This window comes from Thalassophryne amazonica, chromosome 21, assembly GCF_902500255.1.
Source record: "Thalassophryne amazonica chromosome 21, fThaAma1.1, whole genome shotgun sequence".
NCBI classification, from domain to species: domain Eukaryota; kingdom Metazoa; phylum Chordata; class Actinopteri; order Batrachoidiformes; family Batrachoididae; genus Thalassophryne; species Thalassophryne amazonica.
Genome location: NC_047123.1, coordinates 24618209 through 24641465, shown reverse-complemented (window position 1 = coordinate 24641465; position 23257 = coordinate 24618209). Strand labels below are relative to the sequence as shown.

The window sequence follows — 23257 nt, the reverse complement described above, 5'->3', positions numbered from 1 at the left end:
CTGTAATCAGAATTAATAATAAGCAGCCAAAATCAATATTCTGCTATCAAGATCAAAGTCAGAATCAGCTCCAAAGGTCATTGAGCAGGATCAAAGATTAGTCATCAGGATATCAAAGGACATCAATCAGGTCAAGATCAAATATTCATCATCAGAATCAAAAGGTAAGCATTCAGGATAAAAGAAAATGTGATTAGGGAATAAAGGTCAGGATCAAAGGTCATAGATTAGCATCAAACTTCAGTGATTGGCAACAAAGATCAGGATCAAAAGATCTTAATCGAACTCAAATGTCAGTAAGAAAATCAAATGTGAGCATTCTGGATAAAAGTTTAGCGATGGGCACAAAAATCTGAATCAAAGATTAACAAGCAGGATCAAACATGTGTGATTAGCAATCAAGACCTTACTTGTGTGAAGCGCCTTGAGGCAACTTTGTTGTGATTTGGTGCTATATAAATGAAATAAATTTAATTGAATCATCGGTCAGGATCAAAGACTGGGTTCAAAGATCAGTAATCAGGATCAAAGTAGGAGGAATATGTTCTCCCTGAGGTTTTTTTTTTTACTCAAAATTAAAATACGTTTGCATACACAATACAGCCTATCTAGCTGAATAGATTTTCATGTGTGTGTGTGTGTGTGTGTGTGTGTGTGTATATACTACATTTTTCTGTCATTTCTCTTACTTGTACGTTTTAGTTCGATCCAACCAAATGCCGCAGATCAGAGATCCAACCATACCCGCAATAACAATGGTGAGGCCGATCCTCCCAGCATTCACTTCTTCCCCCTAAAAGAGGAACAAAACACACTGTTTAATTATAGATACACGCACACCAGGCAGGCAGACCAAAAAAATGTACAACAAACTTTGATTTGTGGTTTTTAATCCAAAATTACTCAACCTACATTGATATACAATAAATTTATATTAACGCTGCAAATCTGAGATACAATTATTTGCACATAACATCAGCCTGTAGTAGTAAAACTATCCGGTGTCACTCTGACCACAGTAAGTTTATCAAGTTAACAGTCAAGTTCATGAATGGGGTCAGTGTAAACAAAGAACTATGCAGCTGTCAATCAAAGCTGGAACTACACACCGACACAACAGGCAGGACTTACGGGGTAGTGATCGATGACCATACGGTTCAGCAGGGTGCTGACGGCGTAGAAGCAGCCCACGTTCAGACCTGTGACATCAGGAAAGAATGTCAAATTTTGCACTACTGCGCAAAAACGCCCATCAGAAAAGTTAAGACGTTAGATGAAATACAATTAGAGCTCATTTCCTGCAGAGGATTGTGATGCTTTTAAACTGCAATCACAAAAACATAGTGATCTATCTCGAGCAGCCACACCACGGAGAGTCGCACCAAACTACCCAGGATGCAGGAACACAACCACAGTCCTGATATAGATGGGGCTCCAAAATCCTAGCGGGCCGGCGGTCCAGTGCCCCACCTGAGACCGCCTAGCAGGGCGAGTCTTGGCACTGACGTTGAACACCACTATGTCCTCTCATAGCTGGAGTCAACAGGAGGGCAACCCATCTTCCCCACCATCTCGCCTGCACCCAAATCATACGACCATGCAACCGTCATACCACATAGTCCATGAGCCAGACATCAATTTTGACCTAATAAGTATCACTTAAGGTGATGAGATGACACTTAGAATCCAGCCTCAGTGTACCATGGCCTACACAAAAATGTAATATAGCAATCCCAGGGTGCTGTAGCCAGGTAGGGGTCAATGATGGGTTACACAGAAGTCAAAATTTAAAAATGCTCCAATCATATTGAAAACTATATCACATTATTTGTCTCATCATAACAATTCCAAAAAGGTATAGTTTGGACTACCTATGACTGAATGTTCTGAAGTTATGGGGTAAAAACTGCAAAAATGGTGAAAAAGGTCAGTGTCAGTTTGTACAGGGGTTAAAAGTTAAAGTTGCTCCAATTTTTGTAAAATGTGATACAAAATATTGGTTAATAGGGTTCTAAAAAGGAACAGTTTGCACCATCTGTCATGCTTAGTTATCACGTTATGGAGTAACATATGTCACATGTCACAGAATCCAATGGACGTTGACCTTGTTTGACCTTTAATTTGGAGACCAAACATCCAGCACAATCAACACTATGCCATTTATTAATCCTTTTATGTCAACCAATAATATGCATCTTTTTTAACCAAAATTGGAACAACTTTAACTTTTGACCCCTGTACAAAGTGAAACTGACCGTTGTCACAATTCTTTGCTGTTTTTACCCCATAACTCCAGAACATTCAGTCATAGATAGTCCAAACTATACCTTTTTGGAATCGTTATGATCAGACAAATAATGTGGTACAGTGTTCAACATGATTGGAGTAAATTTCAATTTTGACCTTCATTGACCCCTACCTGACTACAGCTGCCACCCTGGATTTGCTGTATTGCATTTTTGTGTAGGCCATGGATTCTAAGTGTTGTTTCGTCACCTTAAGTGGTACTGAAAACCTGCTTGGCCCATGGAATAACAACCCAAAGATTACCCTGGAGGGGAATGCAGGGGCCCGAAAACACAAACACCAACATGACCAAGTAGTAACACAAAACAGTCTGAACTGAAGCCACGCCCCCACGTGAGCGTAAACAGCCGGGCCTTTCCATACATGCTTGTGTAGACAACCATTTTTTTGATACCCCGAGTTGTTGCAGTTAAAACACAACACACTGTACAATACATTTGTTTTCTTTTGCAACAAGGATGTGAGTTTTGTGCGACGACTTTTGGCCTTTTTAACTTCTATTTGTTTTCTGTGGTTGATCGGTATGCTGTTCATTGTTATTCGCTTCCTTGTTATTTTGAAATGGACACTAGAAAAACAAATTTGCTGTATCAACCAAACTGTCCTCACGCATTTTACACATTCACAAATATTACATTTTGAGCCATTTAAAAGTTACAATGTAGGTCTGCATTTTGTAACAAGACACAGAAAAGGGGACAACAGTTCACGGATCTGACGGGCGAGGTGGGTCTGTGACCTGAAGGACGGAGTGTGACGATCACGGGTACAATCTGTAATTATCTGTTAGTCCATAAACACTAACACAATGTGCAATAACAGCACGTCAATGGCACATGTGAATCATTCAGACAAACACTGTTTCCGAAAGCCCTCACAGCTGATCAGCGGGATCGTTTCCATGACTACACCAACTCAACCAACTTGGCAAACTTGTCAGACAAAAAAAAAAAAAAAAAAAAACAGAACAAAACAAAAAAATTCCACAATCTCTTTCATTCATAAAATGTTTGATACTCAGGACATATCGATGAAGCTTTAAAAGAGACTTTAAACTTTGGTCCAAAAGCCAACGTTCTACTGCAACAATGAACACGACTCGAGGAACACTTTCGACTGAATTACATCTTTTTTCTTTTCTTTTTTTTTTTTTTTACCTCCACCAACACCTCTGTTTTTTGTACCAGATTACAGCCCAAATGTAATGACATTATTTTAACCAAATTTTACATCTGATTTGGAACAGAAACTGTATTTGTGAGGTTCGCTTGGTGATGTCACTTCCTGGTGTAGTTACTTGCTAACAGCTTCGTTTGTGGTATATTATGTAAACACTATGGAAAAATAAACACTTCTACAACTAAAACGCTGTTTTTGTAACCTGATAACACCTCTAGAGTCATTTAACAAGACATTTTGCAGATGTTAGCTTGCACGCTAATTTTCGCTAAGTCAAAGCTAATGTCCTATGGGGTTCAATTTGCTTGATTAATAACTGCAAATGCACAGAGGGTGATCTACAAATATTCCTTGATTTTCACAACATGAACAAATGATGATTTGATTTGAAAATGTACAGACTGTACATAAGACAATAGGATCTTAATAATTAATTAAACAACTGAAAATAATAATGAACACAATGCTCATACGGTTGAGGGTATTTTAGCGTTGCGTTATATTTTTAATTTCGCCTTTGAAAACTGCAGGGTGTCTTAGCTTATTGGAGGCATGCACTTTACTGAGTCTTTATTTTTTATTATTTTTTAATTCTCCAAATTCTTATTACAATAGGGGCTTACGTTTTAGATGTTGACAAAAACTGTAGTATTGTATTGTTATGGTTTAAGAAGACTTTTTGGCTCTACATACAGCTCATTGACACAATTTAAGCATGTTTCACAATTCTATTCTCTCTACAATTCTCACACCCGCTACAATTAACCAACATCTGATAACGTGTAACGGGCATTCCCGTGCGACTTTTTTTTTTTTTTTGTCCTTCCCACACATATACATTTTTAGACCTGATATAAACAAAAAGTAAGATAAATCTTTCATTTCCCTGCCAAATCAAACTGTCAAGTCAAATAAAACAGCATAAAAAATTACAATCCATAAGAATCAGGTAAGACGTGCAACTTTTTTCAGTCAAGCAGTTTAATTAATAAAAAAACAAACAAATGTGCATTTCTCCATTAAATCTTGCTTTATATTATTAAATGGTTGTGTTTCCACCTGTTTCTGTTGGTTGTTTGGATAGAAGCCTTTTTTGATGACTGAAAAACAAATATTTTCACCAACTTTTATGACAAGGTTGGGTGTCAGGTGGAAAAGAAACATAATTTTGATGGTGATCTGAAATTTTACAGAATACTGCACTTTACAAACATAAATAAATATAAATTACAGACACAATGTCAATAAAGAAATTAGACTTGCCCAGGGAAGGTGGATGAAGCAATAATGCTCTCAGTGCGCTGCAATTCTATATTTTCTCTATAAATCTAAATGCATTTTTTTTTTTTAAATAATCCCTACATCAAAACATGAAATGAGTTCTACTGCAATTTTTAATCTACTGTATTTTCTGCAGTAGAACTCACATTTTTATTTTAACTAGTTTGGGAGGTCCTGCGACTTATACTCTGGTACAACCTATATACTGAAAAAAAAATCGCATTCGTTATTAATAATAATAAATAATTATAGTAACAATTTTTGCAGAGCTTTCCCAGAAATGAAAACAGTAAACAAAATAAACTCCACAAATCATAATAATAAAAAAGTACACGGGAATAATGCACATTAAAGGGTTGATAAGACAAAAAAGATGCGACATACTCCAGTGTGACTTATGCATAAACTAGACTTTCGTCTATTTTGGCCTTGCCTGCCTGGCGGCGTAGTGGCCACTTTCTTGTCGCTGTAAAACGCCCACTCAGTGAAAATGAATGGCAGCTCATCGCTTTGCCTCTGTCTCTTGTAGCTAATCTGACCATAGCGTTACACTCCAATGCGACTCATATGTTTTTCCTCATCAAGAAGGTACTTTTGATAGGTGCGACTTATACTCTAGAAAATATGGTCGGGATTTTATGTTAAACATGCATGTACACTTTATTAGGTACAACTGTTCAATTGTTAGTTAATCAGCCAATCACATGGCAGCAACTCAATGCACTTAGGCATCTAGATGTGGTGAAGACGACATGCTGAAGTTCAGAGCATCAGAATAGACAAGAAAAAGGATTTAAGTGACCTTGAATGTGGCATGGTTGTTGGTGCCAGACGGGCTGATCTGAGTATTTCAGAAACTGCTGATCTACTGGGATTTTCATGCACAACCATCTCTAGGGTTTACAGAGAATGGTCCAAAAAAGAGAAGATATCCAGTGAGCAGTAGTTGTGTGGACCAAAAAACCTGGATGATGTCAGAGGACAATAAGCAGACTGGTTCAATGGGCGACTGCGTGATGCTATCATGTCAATATGGACCAACGTCTCTGAAGAATGTTTCCAACACCTTGTTGAATCTATGCCACAAAGAATTAAGGCAGTTCTAAAGTCAAAAGGGGGCCCAACCCAGTACAAGCAAGGTGTACCTAATAAAATAGCCGGTGAGTGTACAAGCATGTAGAAACTCCACTGCTAGAAGTAGGTTTCAGCCTGAAACTTCTCGATATACACTCACGACGTACATCACAGGCATCCACATCTCTACTCCCTCTCTGTGCACTTTTGGTGGCAACCTTTAACATATCACACCTGGTGACCTGAAAATGTGTCCAATCACCATGTTACTAACACAAACTAAATGAATGACATTCGGTAACCACCAACCGTAGGTGACGATGAGGAGGATGAAGTTCTTGTTGCGGATCAGCCTGCAGATGGAGGCTGTGTAGGAGTACTCCTCTGGCGGGATGTTCCGTGCAACCGCCTGGGCCTGAGTGGGAGGAAGTTTAGGATGCTCCTGAAAAACTGACATCAGGAGGAAACATTAGCGATGGCGGTGAACATGTATATCCAAAAAAAGGCCTGTCAGCTGATACAAATACTGCAAAAATACACCATGTCCTGATACTTCGTTGTGAAAACTGTTGCGTATTTTAATTAAAGATGTGTTTCGCCAGATTGGTAGATGATTTCAACAACATCGTACTAAGCTATTCCACATCTGGAGTTACTTTAATTCGAGATCACATCCTTACCAAAGGAACCACAGATGTCTGGCTGAACTACAACAAAGTGTTTTGGATCCGTGTACCACCTCAACTGGCTGCTTTCAATGTGAAAAACCAGTGGCTGTCTCTCTTGGATGAATGGTAAATGGACTGCATTTATATAGCGCTTTTCCTTCTGCATCAGATGCTCAAAGCGCTTTGCAATAATGCCTCACATGTACCCCAATGTGAAGGTGCTGCCATACAAGGCGCCCACTACACACCGGGAGCAACTAGGGGATTAAGGACCTTGCCCAAGGGCCCTTAGTGATTTTCCGGTCAGGCTGGGATTTGAACCAAGGATCCTCTGGTCTCAAGCCCAATGCTTAACCACTAGACCAGGGGTGGCCAAGTTCGGTCCTCGAGAGCCACCTTCCTGACACTCTTAGTTGTCTCCCTGCTCCAACACACCTGAATCCAATGAAAGGCTCATTAAAAGTCTGCTAACGAGTCTTTCATTGGATTCAGGTGTATTGGATCAAGGAGACAACTAAGAGTGTCAGGAAGGTGGCTCTCAAGGACCGAACTTGGCCACCCCAACACTAGACCATCACCTCCCCTAGCATAGTTGGGGTTCTCGCCTTGTCCAGGAGTCTAAGCCTGGATACCCAACGGAGGAATCTCATTTCTGCCACTTGTATCCACGACCTTGTTCTTTTGGTCATTACACAAAGTTCATGACCATAGGTGAGGATAGGAGCATAAACCGACCGGCAAATTGAGAGCCTCGCCTTTTGGTTCTACTCCTTCTTCAAAACATCAGACGCCGCTCAGTTTGGTGGTTGCACCTACGCATTTTGCGGATGATCTGGTTCTGCTGGCTTCATCAGGCAGTGATGGGATCAGAATCGGCACCTCCAAACCTGAGACCACGGTTGTCTGTCGGAAAAGGGTGGATTGTCTTCTGTGGGTCAGGGGGGAGTTGCTGCCTCAGGTGGAGGAGGTTAAGTATCTCAGGGTCGTGTTCCTGAGTGGGGGTAAGTCGGAGAATGAGATCATTCATTTTCCATTCCCGCTTACTCCAAGTAAGGGTCAGTTTGTTTGACTGAGACACTCTTTAATGTCATAACAGCAAAACAGCCAAAACTGACATGAATAAAAGGCTCTACCTTTGTCCTGATGACAAACATCTCACGTCTTATTAAACATTTTATGGATCTCCATTTGGCACTGACTGTGGTTCACTCATTCACCCAGCTATTACATAACCTCCTCATATCCCACCTTCCCTCAGGTGAACGACGGGCAGCAGCTAAACCGCTCATCTTGCTTCTTTTGACTTGTGCACCCTGCTGACTCACAGGCCACAGATGGCGCTGCCAGCAGGACAACCCTCACACATGGCATTTCGCATGTATGTGTCAGGGTGTGCTGGCTGTGAGGATATGTGTCATCAAACAGCTGCAGCCAAATGCTGTACAATAACTCGCCGAAGTTACAGAGAACAAAACACACTCAGCCACGTGACCAGAAGCAAAAGAAAAGTCTCCAAAGTCCTGCAACCAAACTTGATTCTGGTGAATTGCAGATGATAACGACTAGAAAGGACCTGCTTTACCTTTAGCGGGTTTAGTTTGCAAACCACCCACAAGCACAAAGTGAACTTTGACTGACACGGGGAGACAGTCGATGTCATCAATACGCACACATCGATCAATCGAACTGTGCCAAGGTCCTATTGCGGAAGAAATCTCTTCCAACCAAAGAGGATCTTTATCTACCGCCTGTCATGAGCCAAGCGATTAGACAATACCTTTGGTATTGTAGCTGCACAGTGCTACCGCAAAGCCAAGGGTGTGCCTATGCTGTCTAAATCTAACGCTGACACACCCACTACATAGATCATTTTATCTGCTATTATGTTAACGTGGAAAGAGTTGTACACCACAGTGAAATCCATTATTTTCAAGCTCCCAGCGCAGATGTAGGTGTTAATATGCTGAGATCTGCCTGCCTGACTGCTAAGAATTATATACACAACTCATATGGGAAAAGCACACACTTGAAGAGGCAGCAAACGAGCGGATATCACAGATGTTTAGGCCAATTGAGCAGCGCAGTCTCGTTTGAAGGCTACGGGGTTAAATTATAATGCATGTGACGCAATAATCCTACATCTGGGGACAGTCCCCCATTTAGTGGAGCAGATAAGCTAGATTTTTGGCCAGAATTGTTCACTTGGTGATACAAGCATCAGATTTGGCATGAATGTTCTTCATAAATCAGTGTTTGAGGAAAAACACGCAGGCCACTTGAAAATCCAATATAGCGGCCAGGTAGGGGTCAATGAAGAATTACACAGGGGTCAAATTAAAAATGCTCCAATCATATTGAACGCTATACCGCATTATGAGTCTGATCACAAAGATTCCAAAAAGGTATAGTTTGGACTATTTATGACTGAATGTTACAGAGTTATGGGGTAAAAACAGCAAGAATGGTGACAAAGGTCAGTTTCAGTTTGTACAGTGGTCAAAAGTTAAAGTTGTTCCAACCTTTGTAAAATGTGATGCAAATTATTGGTTGAGTTAATAGGGTTTTAAAAAGGAATAGTTTGTACCATGTGTCATGCTCAGTTGTCACATTACAGGGTAACATATGTCACATGTCATAGAATCCAATGGACGTCGACATTGTTTGACATGTACTTTGCAAACCAAACATTCAACACAGTCAAAACTATTCCATTTATTAATCCTGTTAGCTCAACCAATAATTTGCACCCCCTTTTACCAAAATTGGAGCAAGTTTAACTTTTGACTCCTGTACAAACTGAAATTGACCTTTTGTCACCATTTGTGTTGTTTTTACCCCATAACTCCATAACATTCAGTCATAGATAGTCCAAACTATACCTTTTTGGAATCTTTGTGATCAAACACATAATGTGGTATAGCTTTCAATATGATTGGAGCATTTTTAAATTTTGACCCCTGTGTAATTCTTCATTGGCCCCTACCCAGCCGCCATATTGGATTTTCAAGTGGCCCACACCTTTTTTCTCAAACACTGATTTATGAAGAACATTCATGCCAAATCTGATGCTTGTATCACCAAGTGAAGGATTGTTTCAGTTATCTGCTGCACTAATTAGAAACATGGCACTTTCTCTGAGTTTTTGGGCAAATTACACAGCAAACAAAGTGAAAACGGAAAGAAAAAGTGACGATGCAGTGGAATATTTTGCGATTTGTTTATGACCTGGACCTCAAGCACGTCGAGGCGGTTGTGCAGGCGAGAGACTGCAGCTTCTCTGTCAAGGCGTGTAGGGTAAAACGTACCGACACCGACTCTCCCATTTGCCTTGTATTTTCTTCTCCACTGGGAACCAAAAAAACTGCGCTTTTCGCAACTGCTCTGGTGATTGCAGCTGAAAACAAAACAGAACACCATTTTTCTGTGTGAAGTGATGTGTTTGTGTTGGGCAATGGCAGGCCAGAAGTGGTCAAATCTTGTGATATCACGCAGGGGTTCAAACGAGTCTGTGCTGCCCTATTGATACAATAAAACCAATACTCAACTAAACCAATACACAAACAGGCCTTGGATATAGTTTTCTATAAATATGACAATAAGCGTAAAAATCTTCTTTTTTTTTTAAATCATTGCTTAGATTTGACCACCTAAAATCCCACAACAGCACCTTAAGCATCGTTTCTGTCTACACCCCTGGCACAGCGGAGTATTAACCACTTGGTAACTGTGGTGAGCCCCAAAAATGTGCATTCTATTGTGAAAGTAGTGGCTCTTCACAACTTTCAGAGATCGAGAAGTGATGAAAGTATGCTATGATTGTCTTTTTTTTTTTAAAATGAAAACACCAATCTGTGTAAAACAGGAACTCTATTTTAGCCAGGCTTTGTTTTTTAGGTGGGAAACGAGGACATAAATTTAGAAAGATCTGCTCAAATCATCTGTCTCTCTCTGCCTTTTTACTTAAAACTCATCGTTATGGCAGAAACATAAGGGTTCAAACAAGTTCCATTTGTCAGAAATTACTAAACCCTCATCTGGTGTCTTTAAATATATCCACCTATGCACTCTGCAAAATCATATCGGTTTTTTCAGCACACTAAACACAATCTTGTGGCCATTTTGAAACATTTCTCCTCACCAGTTTTACAATTGTGTCATTTTCTCACTCGTTCTATAACTGAAGGTTTTGTGCTGTTGTAAGCATGAAGGTCGGCACTTTTTCAAGTCCACTCAATGGTTCTTGTTGTTCATGTGAAATCTGTTGATTGTTCAAAAAGAACTTCTACACTTCAAGGTTTGAAAAGAAAATTCCCAGTGGTCTTCGAGTGCTCAGATAAAAACCCATCAACAGTGTGATCATTAGTAAGACTGGGTACAATGCTGACAGGAACCAAAGAGGAACGCTTGAAATAGCATAGTGGCCGAGGCAAATGTCTATTTCACATTACTCACTTCTCCAAGTCATCTAAAAAATTAATGTGACAGAAGAAGCACATGTGATTTCCAGTAACATGTCTCACATCCCTAAAAAAGCTGCCACTGCTGTCCTGTGCTTTGCTTTTTTTGCCATAAAAAGCTAGCTAAAAAGTAGGGAAAGCTAAAGTAAAAAAACCCAAACAAACAAAAAAACAAACTTAAAGTTAGCTGACTGAAGTCAGAGAATGCTAATGAAACTAGTTGGGGTCAGAGAGCCTTAAACAAACTTAGCTTCAGTCAAAGAAAGCTAAGGCTAACTAGCTAACTCAAGACAAAGTTGCGAGCTATTGTCAGAACTAGAACAATTTAGGAGTTGTGCTTTCAACAGTTAATGACAGTAATTCCGACATATACCCCCCATTCCACCCAAAAAATGTGTTTGTTTGGGGAAAAGTTAATATTATCAAGCAGAGAAAGCTAAAGTTAGCCTGCTAAAGTTAAAGAACCTAGCTAAAATTTTAAAAGAAAGGAAGCTAAAGGTGACAAGCAAAAAGCGTAGAAGATAGGGATAAACATTATCTGAAAATGTTGAAAAGGTTTCAAAAAAGTACAAAGTTTCAAGACCTCAAAGTCAAAAAGCACACAAGTTATAAAAGAGCTAAAAGGTCCAAGGCATTCTGTCCCTGTTAAAATTTCAACGACATTTGTAGCCCACTGCTTGAAGACGCTAAAAACTGTTAAAGGGAAGGAAGTTTTAAAGCTTGCACCATAGGCTTCATTGCAAGTGCAAAAGGGCAAAAATTTAATCAAGGTAAGTTTAAAAGCTCAATATGTAACAACACCAAGTGCAACTGCAATGAAACACACACACATATAATGCCAGCAAGTCACAAATGCCATGAAGTATACATTCTTGGCCGCTGATCATGAATGTGATGATTCAGGGTAGAGGCGTCAGGTGTCCTCAGGAAATCATTCACACCTGTTACCATGCTGTGAATGAGGCAACTTGTCTCCACACACACCCATATTCATCCAACCGTCAGTTGCTGGACAATTCAGATCGCTCCAGTTTGCTCCTCAAATCCACAGCATTCATAGTTGGGCTCTGTGCCATGGAGTAGCGCAGAGAGGAGGAGACTGACAGAGCCAGATGTGTGGCTCCACGCGGCTCTCGTCTCGCTCGTTTTCCCAAATATCAGGCACATGCAGCAGGTGGAACACCTGCAGGAGCGTGCTGAGGAGCATTGGAATGAAACTTTTCACCAACTTGGCATCACTGGATACTGCAGCAATTAAACTGAAGGCGGTGCAGCAGGGTTTAATTGTGCGCACATCAGAGAAGAACGCTGTCTACTAAGAATCACCACTAATCAAGACGGATCAACACGCTCAGTTGTGACCTCCACGACATGGTGCGAAATGAGGGTGGTGCGTGACATTCATGGTAAATTTTTTGACAGCCAAAAACACGCTCCACGAAAATCAGGAATATCACGCACCAACTCTATTAAGAAACCTGTTCAGATGCGTTAAGTCACATTAAGAATGTCAGGAATGTGCCAAGAAAGTCAATTTATCAATGTCAGGAATGGGCCAAGAATGACACAAATATGACATTTGTAACGCGTCTTGCCTATGTGTAAATGCACCATTACATTCTCCAGTGAAATATGAGCTATAACATTGTCTCTTTTCTACACCTATTATTATTATTCTCACTCCATTCATCACCACTTGGTTCAATATTTTGAAAAAGATTTGCACATTGAACTGCATTCACTGTTATGCTGATGATACTCAGATTTACATGAGTGTTGATTCAAGTAACATCTCTCATATTATGACTGTGGAGGCTTGTCTCGCTACAGTGAAAACTGTTTGGGGTTAAATGTCTTGATGATGCAACATTGTTATCCCCCCCCCCCCCCCCCCCCCCAAAAAAAAGAAATCACCAAAGTACAACCTTCCCCATCCACACTTGCATAACATAGTAAAATATTTGTTTTATTCTTTCTGTGACTGGTGTATGCTTGTTTCTTTCACTTTAAATTATTTCAATACACGTATTTCATGATGTCAAGTAACTCTGTAAAATAATGTCCTCCAAACTTTACCAAATAAAACCAAACCCATCTATCTGTTTCGAAACTGGGTAGGATTTCGGAGAAAATCTGTTATGGCTTATGTGAATTGCTACTTCAGGTGTAAGATGTCACATCTTACCAAAGCAAACAAGGATGAAGAGTGAGGTCGCCACTCCTGCCGTGATGTAGAACATTATCCTAATGTGGTAAGCCAGCTCTTCCATGTCATCCACATTAGGCACCAGAATGGGAGGTACAAGGAACCCAATGGCAATACCCAACTGTGAACAGATAAATTAAGTGAGTAATTTCCAAACAACACAAAATCATCATAAAAGATTAAAAATGAATCTGAAAATTTTTTTGCAATTACACCATCTGTCCATCTGGTTTTGGACACTTCAGAAAAAGTAACGAACCTGGAGAAACATAAATTTTGTCAAGCGATGATCAAAGAAGAGTTGACAACATTTTGATGGTGAGCTAAAGAAGTCTCAAAGTTTTCCTTTGGCATATTCAACATTCTTGAATATCTTGTGTGACATCACAAAGACATATTTCCAACAAACATGGTGTTCACATAGCGCGGAAACACCCATAGTGCATCGTGGGATATGCTACATGTTGCCTGAATACAAACTGTCCTAATATTTACATGATAATGCAATCTGGTTTCAAACCCTCTATGTAGCCACTTTATACTGATTAAAAGAAACAGAATCACAGTGATGAGATAGAAACAAACAATTTTCTGTTGATTGAAGTATTATTTTACGCATTGTGTATTAGGGCCAATTACTGCTTCTTTATAATCACCTATTGTTGAAACCCAAACCCAGGAACCAAAGTAATGCACCTTTTTGAAATAGTCCCTGATCTTCTCAGATCAGATCATCTCAGTCAGGTGTGTTCAGCCAATCAACAGCGAGCTAAACAATGGAAAACACATCATCGTTTGCAGTTTAGAGCCAGTAGAAATGGAACATGCACAGTATTTTGGGTCTTGAGGACCACAATTGAGAAACACTGCCCTAGGCCTTCTCCAGCTGGCGGGTCCTCAACATTGAAGAAAAAGCTACAGCACACCACCAAAGTTTGCAGGGTGGCTGCTGAGGGGTCCAAACCAAAGGTGGCTCATACAGGTGGGCACCTAGAACCTCCCTCTGGTCACGGGTAAGTTGATAACATTTCTGAGCTGGATGTGGACCAATGATGGTTTTTAAGTCATAGTTTCATCACGTCTAAAGGCACCTTGACACTTGCATGAATTTGATCCCTGCACTACCGCACAGTTCGTCCTACCAATGCATCCTGGATGTGGACCAATGATGGTTTTTAATTCATAGTTTCATCACGTCTAAAGGCACCTTGACACTTGCAAGAATTTGATCCTTTCTTCTTGTCTCAAAGGTAATTATTTATATGTAAGAGGTCTGTCAATAAAGTATCGTACCTTTTTATTTTTTTCAAAAACTATATGGATTTCATTCATATGTTTTTATGTCAGACATGCTTGAACCCTCGTGCGCATGCGTGAGTTTTTCCACGCCTGTCGGTGACGTCATTCGCGTGTGAGCACGCCTTGGGAAGGAGTGGTCCCGCCCCGTCGTCGGATTTTCATTGTCTGGAAATGGCGGAATGATTTGGGGTTTTTTTTCCATCAGAATTTTTTCAGAAGCTGTTAGAGACTGGCACCTGGAAACTATTCGAAAAATTTATCTGGCTTTCGGTGAAAATTTTACGGGCTTCACAGAGAATAAGGTCTGTTAGTACAGCTTTATGGACCCATTTAAGGACGCTCAGCGCGCCGCGCTCTGAGCTGTGACGACACGGCACAAGCCACTGGACCATTTCTGAGCTGATGGCTCTGTGGATACGAGACCGTCGTGTGCTCTTTCTCTGGTTATCACAAGAGCTGGACATCAGTCATTTTCCGGCAGATTTCACTTTTAACAAGAGATTTTGTCATGGAAAGGCCGCGCGGAGGCTTCACGCGTCACGATCGATTCGCTTTGGAAGCGAGACAAAGGAACACTTACGTTTCAGCGTGTCAGAGGACAAGTTTGGACATGTCTATCTCGGCTTTCAATGCTTACCAGTCCAGTAAGTATCAGTGAAATTGTGGAGAGCTGGACATGTCCAAACTTGTCCTCTGACACGCCGAAACGGAGGTGTTCCTTTGTCTCGCTTTCAAAGTGAATCGGTTGTGACGTGCGAAGCCTCCGCGCGGCTTTTCATGACAAAATCTCTTGTTAAAAGTGAAATCTGCCGGAAAATGGCTGATGTCCAGCTCTTGTGATAACCAGAGAAAGAGCACACGACGGTCTCGTATCCACAGAGCCATCAGCTCAGAAATGGTCCGGTGGCTTGTGCCGTGTCGTCGCAGCTCGGAGCGTGGCGCGCTGAGCATCCTTAAAGGGGTCCTTAAAGCTGTACTAACAGACCTTATTCTCTGTGAAGCCCGTAAAATTTTCACCAAAAACCAGACAAATTTTTCGAATAGTTTCCAGGTGCCAGTCTCTAACAGCTTCTGAAAAAATTCTGATGGAAAAAAAAAAAACCCAAATCATTCTGCCATTTCCAGACAATGAAAATCCGACGACAGGGCGGGACCACTCCTTCCACAAGGCGCGCTCACACGCAAATGACGTCACCGACAGGCGTGGAAAAACTCACGCATGCGCACAAGGGTTCAAGCTTGTCTGATGTGAAAACATATGAATCAAATCCATATAGTTTAAAAAAAATAAAAAGGTACGATACTTTATGGACAGACCTCGTATTGTAATGGATTTGTAAAACAGTTGCATTTTCATTCCTTTTTATGGGTTCAGATAATGTATCTGTGAAGTTACGTTCATTATAGATGCAACATCTCGTCATAATCGATCGGATGCCCTGCGTGCAGTGGTGCGCATTGACACCCAGTGTTTTCGAATAGGTCGCGAAATGTTCACGACTAGTTCACGCAAGTGGCACGAAATTAATACATGCCAGAAATTCTGAGCATTTCAAAGATTTCTTTGCGAACTGGTAGGCAGTCGAGCACAGTTCATGATGCGTTTACTCATTGGCACACCAGGGATCAAAGTTGCGCAAGTGTCAAGGTGCCTTAACACTACCTACACTTCGAGAAAACAGGGGACTATTGGGTCTTAATCGAGATACTTGTACGCCTGGTTTGAGTACCTTTGAATCCATGCGGACTTGAAATCTGCACTTTGTCCGCGTGCATCGTTAACACGTTCACATTGTTTTGAACAAGCAACACGTTGGTCAACTTTCATCAGCTCTGAGTGAATGTCACCGACGACGCACTGGGGTGACAAAATTTTATAGAAGAACAAATTCAAAATAGATCCCAAGAAAACTCCAGCTTTAATAATGGATCCATCTTGTTTTCGTTTAAAGAAATATCGTATTCAAATGGAAATATGACACTATTTTATATTTGAATTCTAAAGCTTGCAGGTGTTTTTGTTCAGCAACCATTAGCGCGTGTTCTCTCTCATCGCTTTAGGGTTTTCTTGGTTTCTCTTCTTGGTCTGTAAATTGAACACATATGTGTTATTTTCATTCCGCATTTTTCTCAAGTTCTTGTCTGCAGATGACTGTGGAGTCTGGTTGAAAATGAGTTTTTACTGAGTCTGCCATTTTTGCATGGTGCATATGTTGGTTCATCTCAGTTGCGTTTTTTAAGTGCATTCACCCAAAATCAGTGGCTAAAATGTACGAAAACAGCATCAAATTAAATTGCGCTACTTAAACAATCCATCTGGCTCAATTGTTGGCACGCCAGCCAGCCAATGTTGCTTAGCGCGTAAATGACGGAAGTGCCCGGATGTGCGACCGACAGAATACTTTACCAAGAGAGACACGATGATCCTGTTTTTCTTATATGATACAACACTGAAGCTGGAACCTTCCATATCTGCTAATTCCAATCTAATACTCTTTTCCCAATCTTAATGCACATAATCTGTTAAAAAACACATTTGTCTGGACATACTTCGCTGACCTAGTCATCTAGGAAACTATCCACTCGAAGTGCAATTGAATTTTTTTTTAATTTCTAATATTCGATCCAGTAATTTTCACTAATAAAGGAGTGATAAATACCCTATATTTCAGACTGGCACACCCCTATGTAGAGCCCAACCGACATATCGGGCAGCTGATATTATCGGGCGATATAAGCCCTTTTCAAAGTACTCACTATCGGACAAAATTTGCCAATAACAGAACAGTTACTGAAATAATGTTTGTGTCGGCAACGTAAAAGGTCCTTGCACCATTTGTACAATAGATGGAGCTCTGACTCCATTCAACTGAGAGCTGCTTACACCCCCGCTTAAATGTGTTCATCACCGGCCCCCGCAGTTTGCCGTCACACTGCACTGATCGGCTGGCAAAAGCATACAAGTAAGTTTATCAGGATCTATATCCTTATCCTGAACCTATATCTAAGTTGCAGCAACAAGAGGTACAAGATCGGATGTATTTCACAACTCTTAATAATAATAATATTGGCTGATTTATCCGCTATTGGCAAATCAGCTGATTTATCGATTAGCTGCATTTTTTTTATCCAAATATCGTTATCATCATTGGCCTCAAAAAATCCATATTGGTCGGACTCTACCCCTATGTACTACCACCATGTCCAGGATCAACACAGGACTTTGTATTTATACTGCTTTTATACAGCCAAGTAGCCTAAAACTCACTTGGGTCAGATAATGTGTCAAGTTTTACGACATATACTTAAACATGTGAAATGTTTGAGTATTCATATCAGTGTTGGCACAAGACTGCCGCAATTACGGTGACTGACACCCAGGGCCAGGGTTGGGCAGTTGAACTATTCGATCATTCATCGCAGATGAGCGAACCAACATCATGATGCGACTACAGTCTTGATGCCAAGTGGACAGTCCAAGCACACTGTGGCAAAGTTGCTCAGCTGAGATCAGCCAGGTGGCTATGGCGGGATGCAACTCTGCATCCAATTTTCTTGCCGAGCACAGGAAAACAAACAAACACTTCACCTGCCCGGTGAACTCGCGAGAGCTTCTAGTGCAAATCAGCTTCTGGTAAATTAGCAAATCAGTAACGGTAATAAACAGTAGATATTTTAAACAGTTGACAATTAAGTAAGTACAAAGAACACTCTCTCAACCCTCCCTCCCAACCAATTTAATTGTCTATGTTTTACTATAAACATCATGATTTCCCAATTAAGGACACAATACCAAAGTTTACTAGACCTAGACTGGACGCCAGTCTGTGGAATGTATGGAATCACGGAAGATAGATACACTGGACTTTTGCTAAAATATCCTCTCCAGCACCAGAAAATACTACACTAGTCATCCGTACCTGTGACATATGTGAATCCAAACTATTCTGGAACTGGACAGAATTGTACTAATGCGCAAGACTCCCGGAAGTGTGCAAAACTGTGGGCTGACAGTAGAAATATTCTTCAAATTTCCAATTTTTTTATGAAATGGTGGACGGATTAGGTTAGACAGATTTAAAAAATGTTCACAATGGTGACAAACAGCACCAAACATATCAGTTGCTCAAACTTGGATATCTGCAGATCTTTTAGATATACTTATGCCTGATTAATATAGTTTTAAACCGACACAAAACTCTACTGCTGTTGAGCTTTGGCGCTGGAATGCACTCAGGGTGCCAATTCAGTTTTGGCCTCGTCTAGACACAACATTGGTTTGGACACCCAAGAGCCAAGCGTGCGTAATTACGCAGTGCGCACAGGGTTTTTGCCCCGTGGGTCCTACCTGATTCCCGAAGACGCCGATGGAGCAGGCGGTGGACACCTCCTGAGATCCAAACCACACTGAGGCGATTCTCGACGGCATCCCGAGGATGAAGAGCTGCGCCAACGAGCAGCAGAACTGTCCCAGGAAAGTGACGGCGAATAGGTTCGGCCTGGCGCTCGCCACTTTGATCCACGTGCCCGCGCAGTTCAGCGCCGTGGCCACAATCGCAATGACCCTGAGCCCCTTCTTATCCAGGAGCCAAGTGACCGGGAATATGAAGGGGATGTAGGTGAGCATGTAGATCATGGACATCCAGTCGATGGTGAAGGCGTCCACGCGGTAGAACTTCATGAAGATGTTGTTGATGATCCCGTACTGGATCCACTGGTAGGAGTTGCAGAGGGAATAGGAGCTGAACAGGAAGACGATCACCCAGCGGCGTTTGTACAGACGCGTGGTCTGAACCGGATTCGGCTCCTCTCCGACATGGTTCTTCAAACGGTTGCTTTCGTCGTTGGTTTCTGCGACTCCTAACGCTTGTTTCTCGCTCATGTTTCAAAGCAACTCAGCGTGGATCAAACTCCTCGAACACAAATGTCACATCGACCGGGTTAACAACTTACAGCATGACTCCAGATTAAACAACAACAACAAAAAAAAACAGATCGGAACCGCGATTGTGAAACAAGCAGCAAAGTTTTTTACAGCTTCCACTTCCTCCCGTTAACATCGGCGCTTCAAACGCTCACGACTTCAATAAAAAGTCACACAAAAACAGCGAACAAAACATTTAAATCCGCTTCTCCGCGTGTACTACCACGTGGGAGCGATCGTGACCCTCTACCCGGACTCAAAAACCCGTTTCGGAATCCTGAAGTACGTCCACGTGGGTGGAGTCAAACTCTTTAACGCTCCAAAGCCTAACCGTTACAGCCGTTAATGAACTTAACCGTTTGTAAAAGCATCAAAAATGCTAATCCTCCTTAAAGCTACAGCAGCTGAGTGTTTCTATTTTCGAATGTTATATTTGCAGGTCCACAAAAAAAAAAACACGCAGATATTTCAGAATATCAGAACAGAGGACGTTTGAAAGTTTGTCTTTATTTGCTCAAAAAAACAAACAAACAAACAAAAAACTGTTGAAATTCAAGCAGGTTTTATATCACGTGCTGAAGATAATCTTCAGAATGTGGTGTAAGGCAATATTATTCTTCCAGTTTGGTACCATGATTTAATTTGCCGTAGCGGTAAAACAGCGCCATCTAGAGACAACCTCACATGTGAGCACGTCTTTCCAAACCAAAAGAAAAATGTTACATTTTGGAAGTTCATGTGCTTTTTTTTTTCCTATTTTTTTCCAAAAATAAAAAGCCTTTAACCTGGAGATAATTATTGTTAGAAAGATTTTTATAATATATTATATTTACACAAAGGTTTTTTTTGTTTGTTTGTTTGTTTGTTTTTTAGATGTGAATCTCCAGCACATATGCACGGAAATATTTTTGACATAATATTGTCCCACTTTATGGTCATTTTTGGTCGATGTTTTCTGTTCATTAGATGGGAAATGCTTTGTGAAATCCAGAAGCATGACCTTGAGCTTTTATACATAAAAAGTAGCTCCTTTTGGTTTACATTAGGGGTTGCCACAGCAGGTCTGCATGTTGATTTGGCACAAGTTTTATGCCGGACGCCCTCCCTGACGCAACTCCACATGACATGGAGAAACATGGTAGGGGTGAGATTTGAACTGAGAACCTCCCGCACTGAAACAAAGCGCACTAACCACTTTGCCACCACCCCTGTCAAGTTTTAATACATAATATCAGTTTTTTTTTACATATATCAAGATTTAGAGCAAAGAGCAGTATAACGAGTTTCTGTAACATGCTATCTTATCAAAATATGTTAGGGGAAAACAGCATCAGCGTTTCTCTTACCTTTGCTCAAGAAAACACATATTTAAAAAAAACTGTTGCTTCAGTTTTATAACTGCAATTTATCCAAAGACGCTCAAACACCTGAAATTTAAAGAAACAAAGTTTGCCAAAAGAAAAAGACAATCTCATAGCTACATGATTGAGGAAAAAAGTAATTAAAAAGCACCAGTATGACCTGAAATTTCATATCTGAGCAGTTTCCGAAGGTACAGTACTGGAGCAGTTTGAAAAGTGTATCTTGATTTATATTTTTACCCCTCAAAGTTCTTGTGGTATCAAGCTGAGTTAAAAAAAAAAAAAAAAAACAGCAGTAAGACCTTGAGCTTCAAAGCTCCCTAATTTCTCCTAAGATGCTTTCACATGAGAGACTTGGAAAAGTAATTTTTTTTCTTTGAAAAGACTTTGAGCTTCAACAGTATTGAAATTATTGAGAGAAGTTTAAAATAAGAATTTTAAATTGTTGTTTCTTTTTTCTTATAGGGAGAAGTAAAATAGGTATTTGTGACATTTGATGTGGGACACAATAAGTCAAATGCAGAATGACCTTGAGCATCATATAATCCTAATTTATACTCATAATACACCTGAGCACTGTGAAATCTTTGCTTGATTTCCCGCACAAATCTTACTGCTAAGAGATAACCCGATTTTCTGTGAACCTTTGTCCATAAAAACAAGACCTTGAGCTTCCACCCCATCTTACTCTTTCCACCTACATACTCTTTGAAGTCTGAAAAGTGAAGCATATCCTTTTTTTTTTCTGTTTTGCAGAGTAGGCAATTATTTGCAGAAAAAAGAAGTAGGAAAAACCAGATCAAAAATAGTAGTGTGACGTGGCACTTCACAGTTTCCTACTTCATTGTGACACTTTGACTTGAGGAGTTTAAAAAGTGGAGCATGACTGTTTTCAGTTTTTACCCTTTTTTCACCTTAAAAGACTTGTCAGAATCTGCAGTATGACCCAGAGTTGCAATGACGGGGTAAGCGGAGGGAAGAAAAATTGGTATTTGTGATGTCTGACCTGGGAAACACTGTCAAAAGCAGTATGACCTTGATTACCATTAGGTTCTTAATTTCTGCTTATACAGTAGACATAAGCAATCTTAAAATGTTTAATTCCTTATTAAAATCTTAGTGGTAACACTATTTTCTGTGACCTGTGAGCTAAAAAGAAGAAGAAGAAAAAACAGCAGCAAGACTATGAGCTTCAGCCCTATCCTACTCCATATAAAGATGCTTAAAGAAACAACTGGAAAATGGTAGCTTAGTTATTTGATAATATTTTACATTTGGGGATGTATAATCATAAAAAAGAAGTATGTCAAAAACAGGACAATGACCTTGATCCTTAAAAGAATCAAATCAAATCAATTTCATTTATATAGCGCCAAATCACAACAAACAGTTGCCCCAAGGCGCTTCATATTGCAAGGCAAAGCCATACAATAATTACAGAAAAACCCCAACGGTCAAAACGACCCCCTGTGAGCAAGCACTTGGCGACAGTAGGAAGGAAAAACTCCCTTTTAACAGGAAGAAACCTCCAGCAGAACCAGGCTCAGGGAGGGGCAGTCTTCTGCTGGGACTGGTTGGGGCTGAGGGAGAGAACCAGGAAAAAGACATGCTGTGGAGGGGAGCAGAGATCAATCACTAATGATTAAATGCAGAGTGGTGCATACAGAGCAAAAAGAGAAAGAAACACTCAGTGCATCATGGGAACCCCCCAGCAGTCTAAGTCTATAGCAGCATAACTAAGGGATGGTTCAGGGTCACCTGATCCAGCCCTAACTATAAGCTTTAGCAAAAAGGAAAGTTTTAAGCCTAATCTTAAAAGTAGAGAGGGTGTCTGTCTCCCTGATCTGAATTGGGAGCTGGTTCGACAGGAGAGGAGCCTGAAAGCTGAAGGCTCTGTGTTGTGTGGGCCGCTGAAGAGGAGGTACTGCTGGCCCACCACCACCAGAGTGCGCCCTGCTTGGAGTGCGGGCTCCAAGCACGAGAGGGCGCCAGACCCAGAGGAAGTGACAGCTGTCACTCATCACACCAGCTGTCACTCATCTACACCAGTACTTAAGCCGGAATGCGACTCCACCTCCCCGCCGAGAAATCGACTACCGAGAGGTATTTTCTCTGCTATCTGACACTGTGTGTGTACTAAACCAGATCTCTCCTGCAGCCTTATTCTTGTGGACGTTGCCTTATCCGGGACTTCGGCGTGTGGCGTGACGACGACGACCGCGCCACACTCTCTGAACAGATAAGTGGTTAGACAAGAGCTGCACGAGTGTGTGATTCGGAGGTGGAGGTTCTCCTCCTGACTGTGTACAGACTGTGGACCACTGAGTGTAAGGAATTACACTCATTCATCTTGTCTCTGCTTTTTGCCAGCAGTACCAGGGTCGACAGCCGAAGACAGAGGTCACCTGGGGACTCGGGACTTGGCGGCTCCGGTGTTCTTCAGACCGTTGGTGGTGGAGGCCGTGTGGGACGCGGCCTCTCTCTCGTCGGGGTCTTCTATC

General features: G+C 41.0%; 1 protein-coding gene across 3 annotated transcripts in view; it reads right to left on the bottom strand.

The window, feature by feature from the left end:
- Window positions 1–19675, bottom strand: part of flvcr2b (FLVCR heme transporter 2b) — a 35925-nt gene extending 16250 nt beyond the window's left edge. For 2 of the 3 annotated variants that reach the window (XM_034162024.1, XM_034162025.1), the window contains exons 1-5: window positions 18820–19674; window positions 13152–13293; window positions 6151–6291; window positions 1132–1199; window positions 690–793 (exon numbers count right to left, since the gene is read on the bottom strand). In XM_034162024.1, the coding sequence (XP_034017915.1) occupies window positions 690–793; window positions 1132–1199; window positions 6151–6291; window positions 13152–13293; window positions 18820–19353 (989 nt within the window). In that variant the 5' untranslated portion in view covers window positions 19354–19674. Of the gene's footprint in view, window positions 1–689; window positions 794–1131; window positions 1200–6150; window positions 6292–13151; window positions 13294–18819 lie in introns of all 3 variants that reach the window. The other variant, XM_034162023.1, reaches the window with a different exon arrangement.
- Window positions 19676–23257: the final 3582 nt, after the last annotated feature.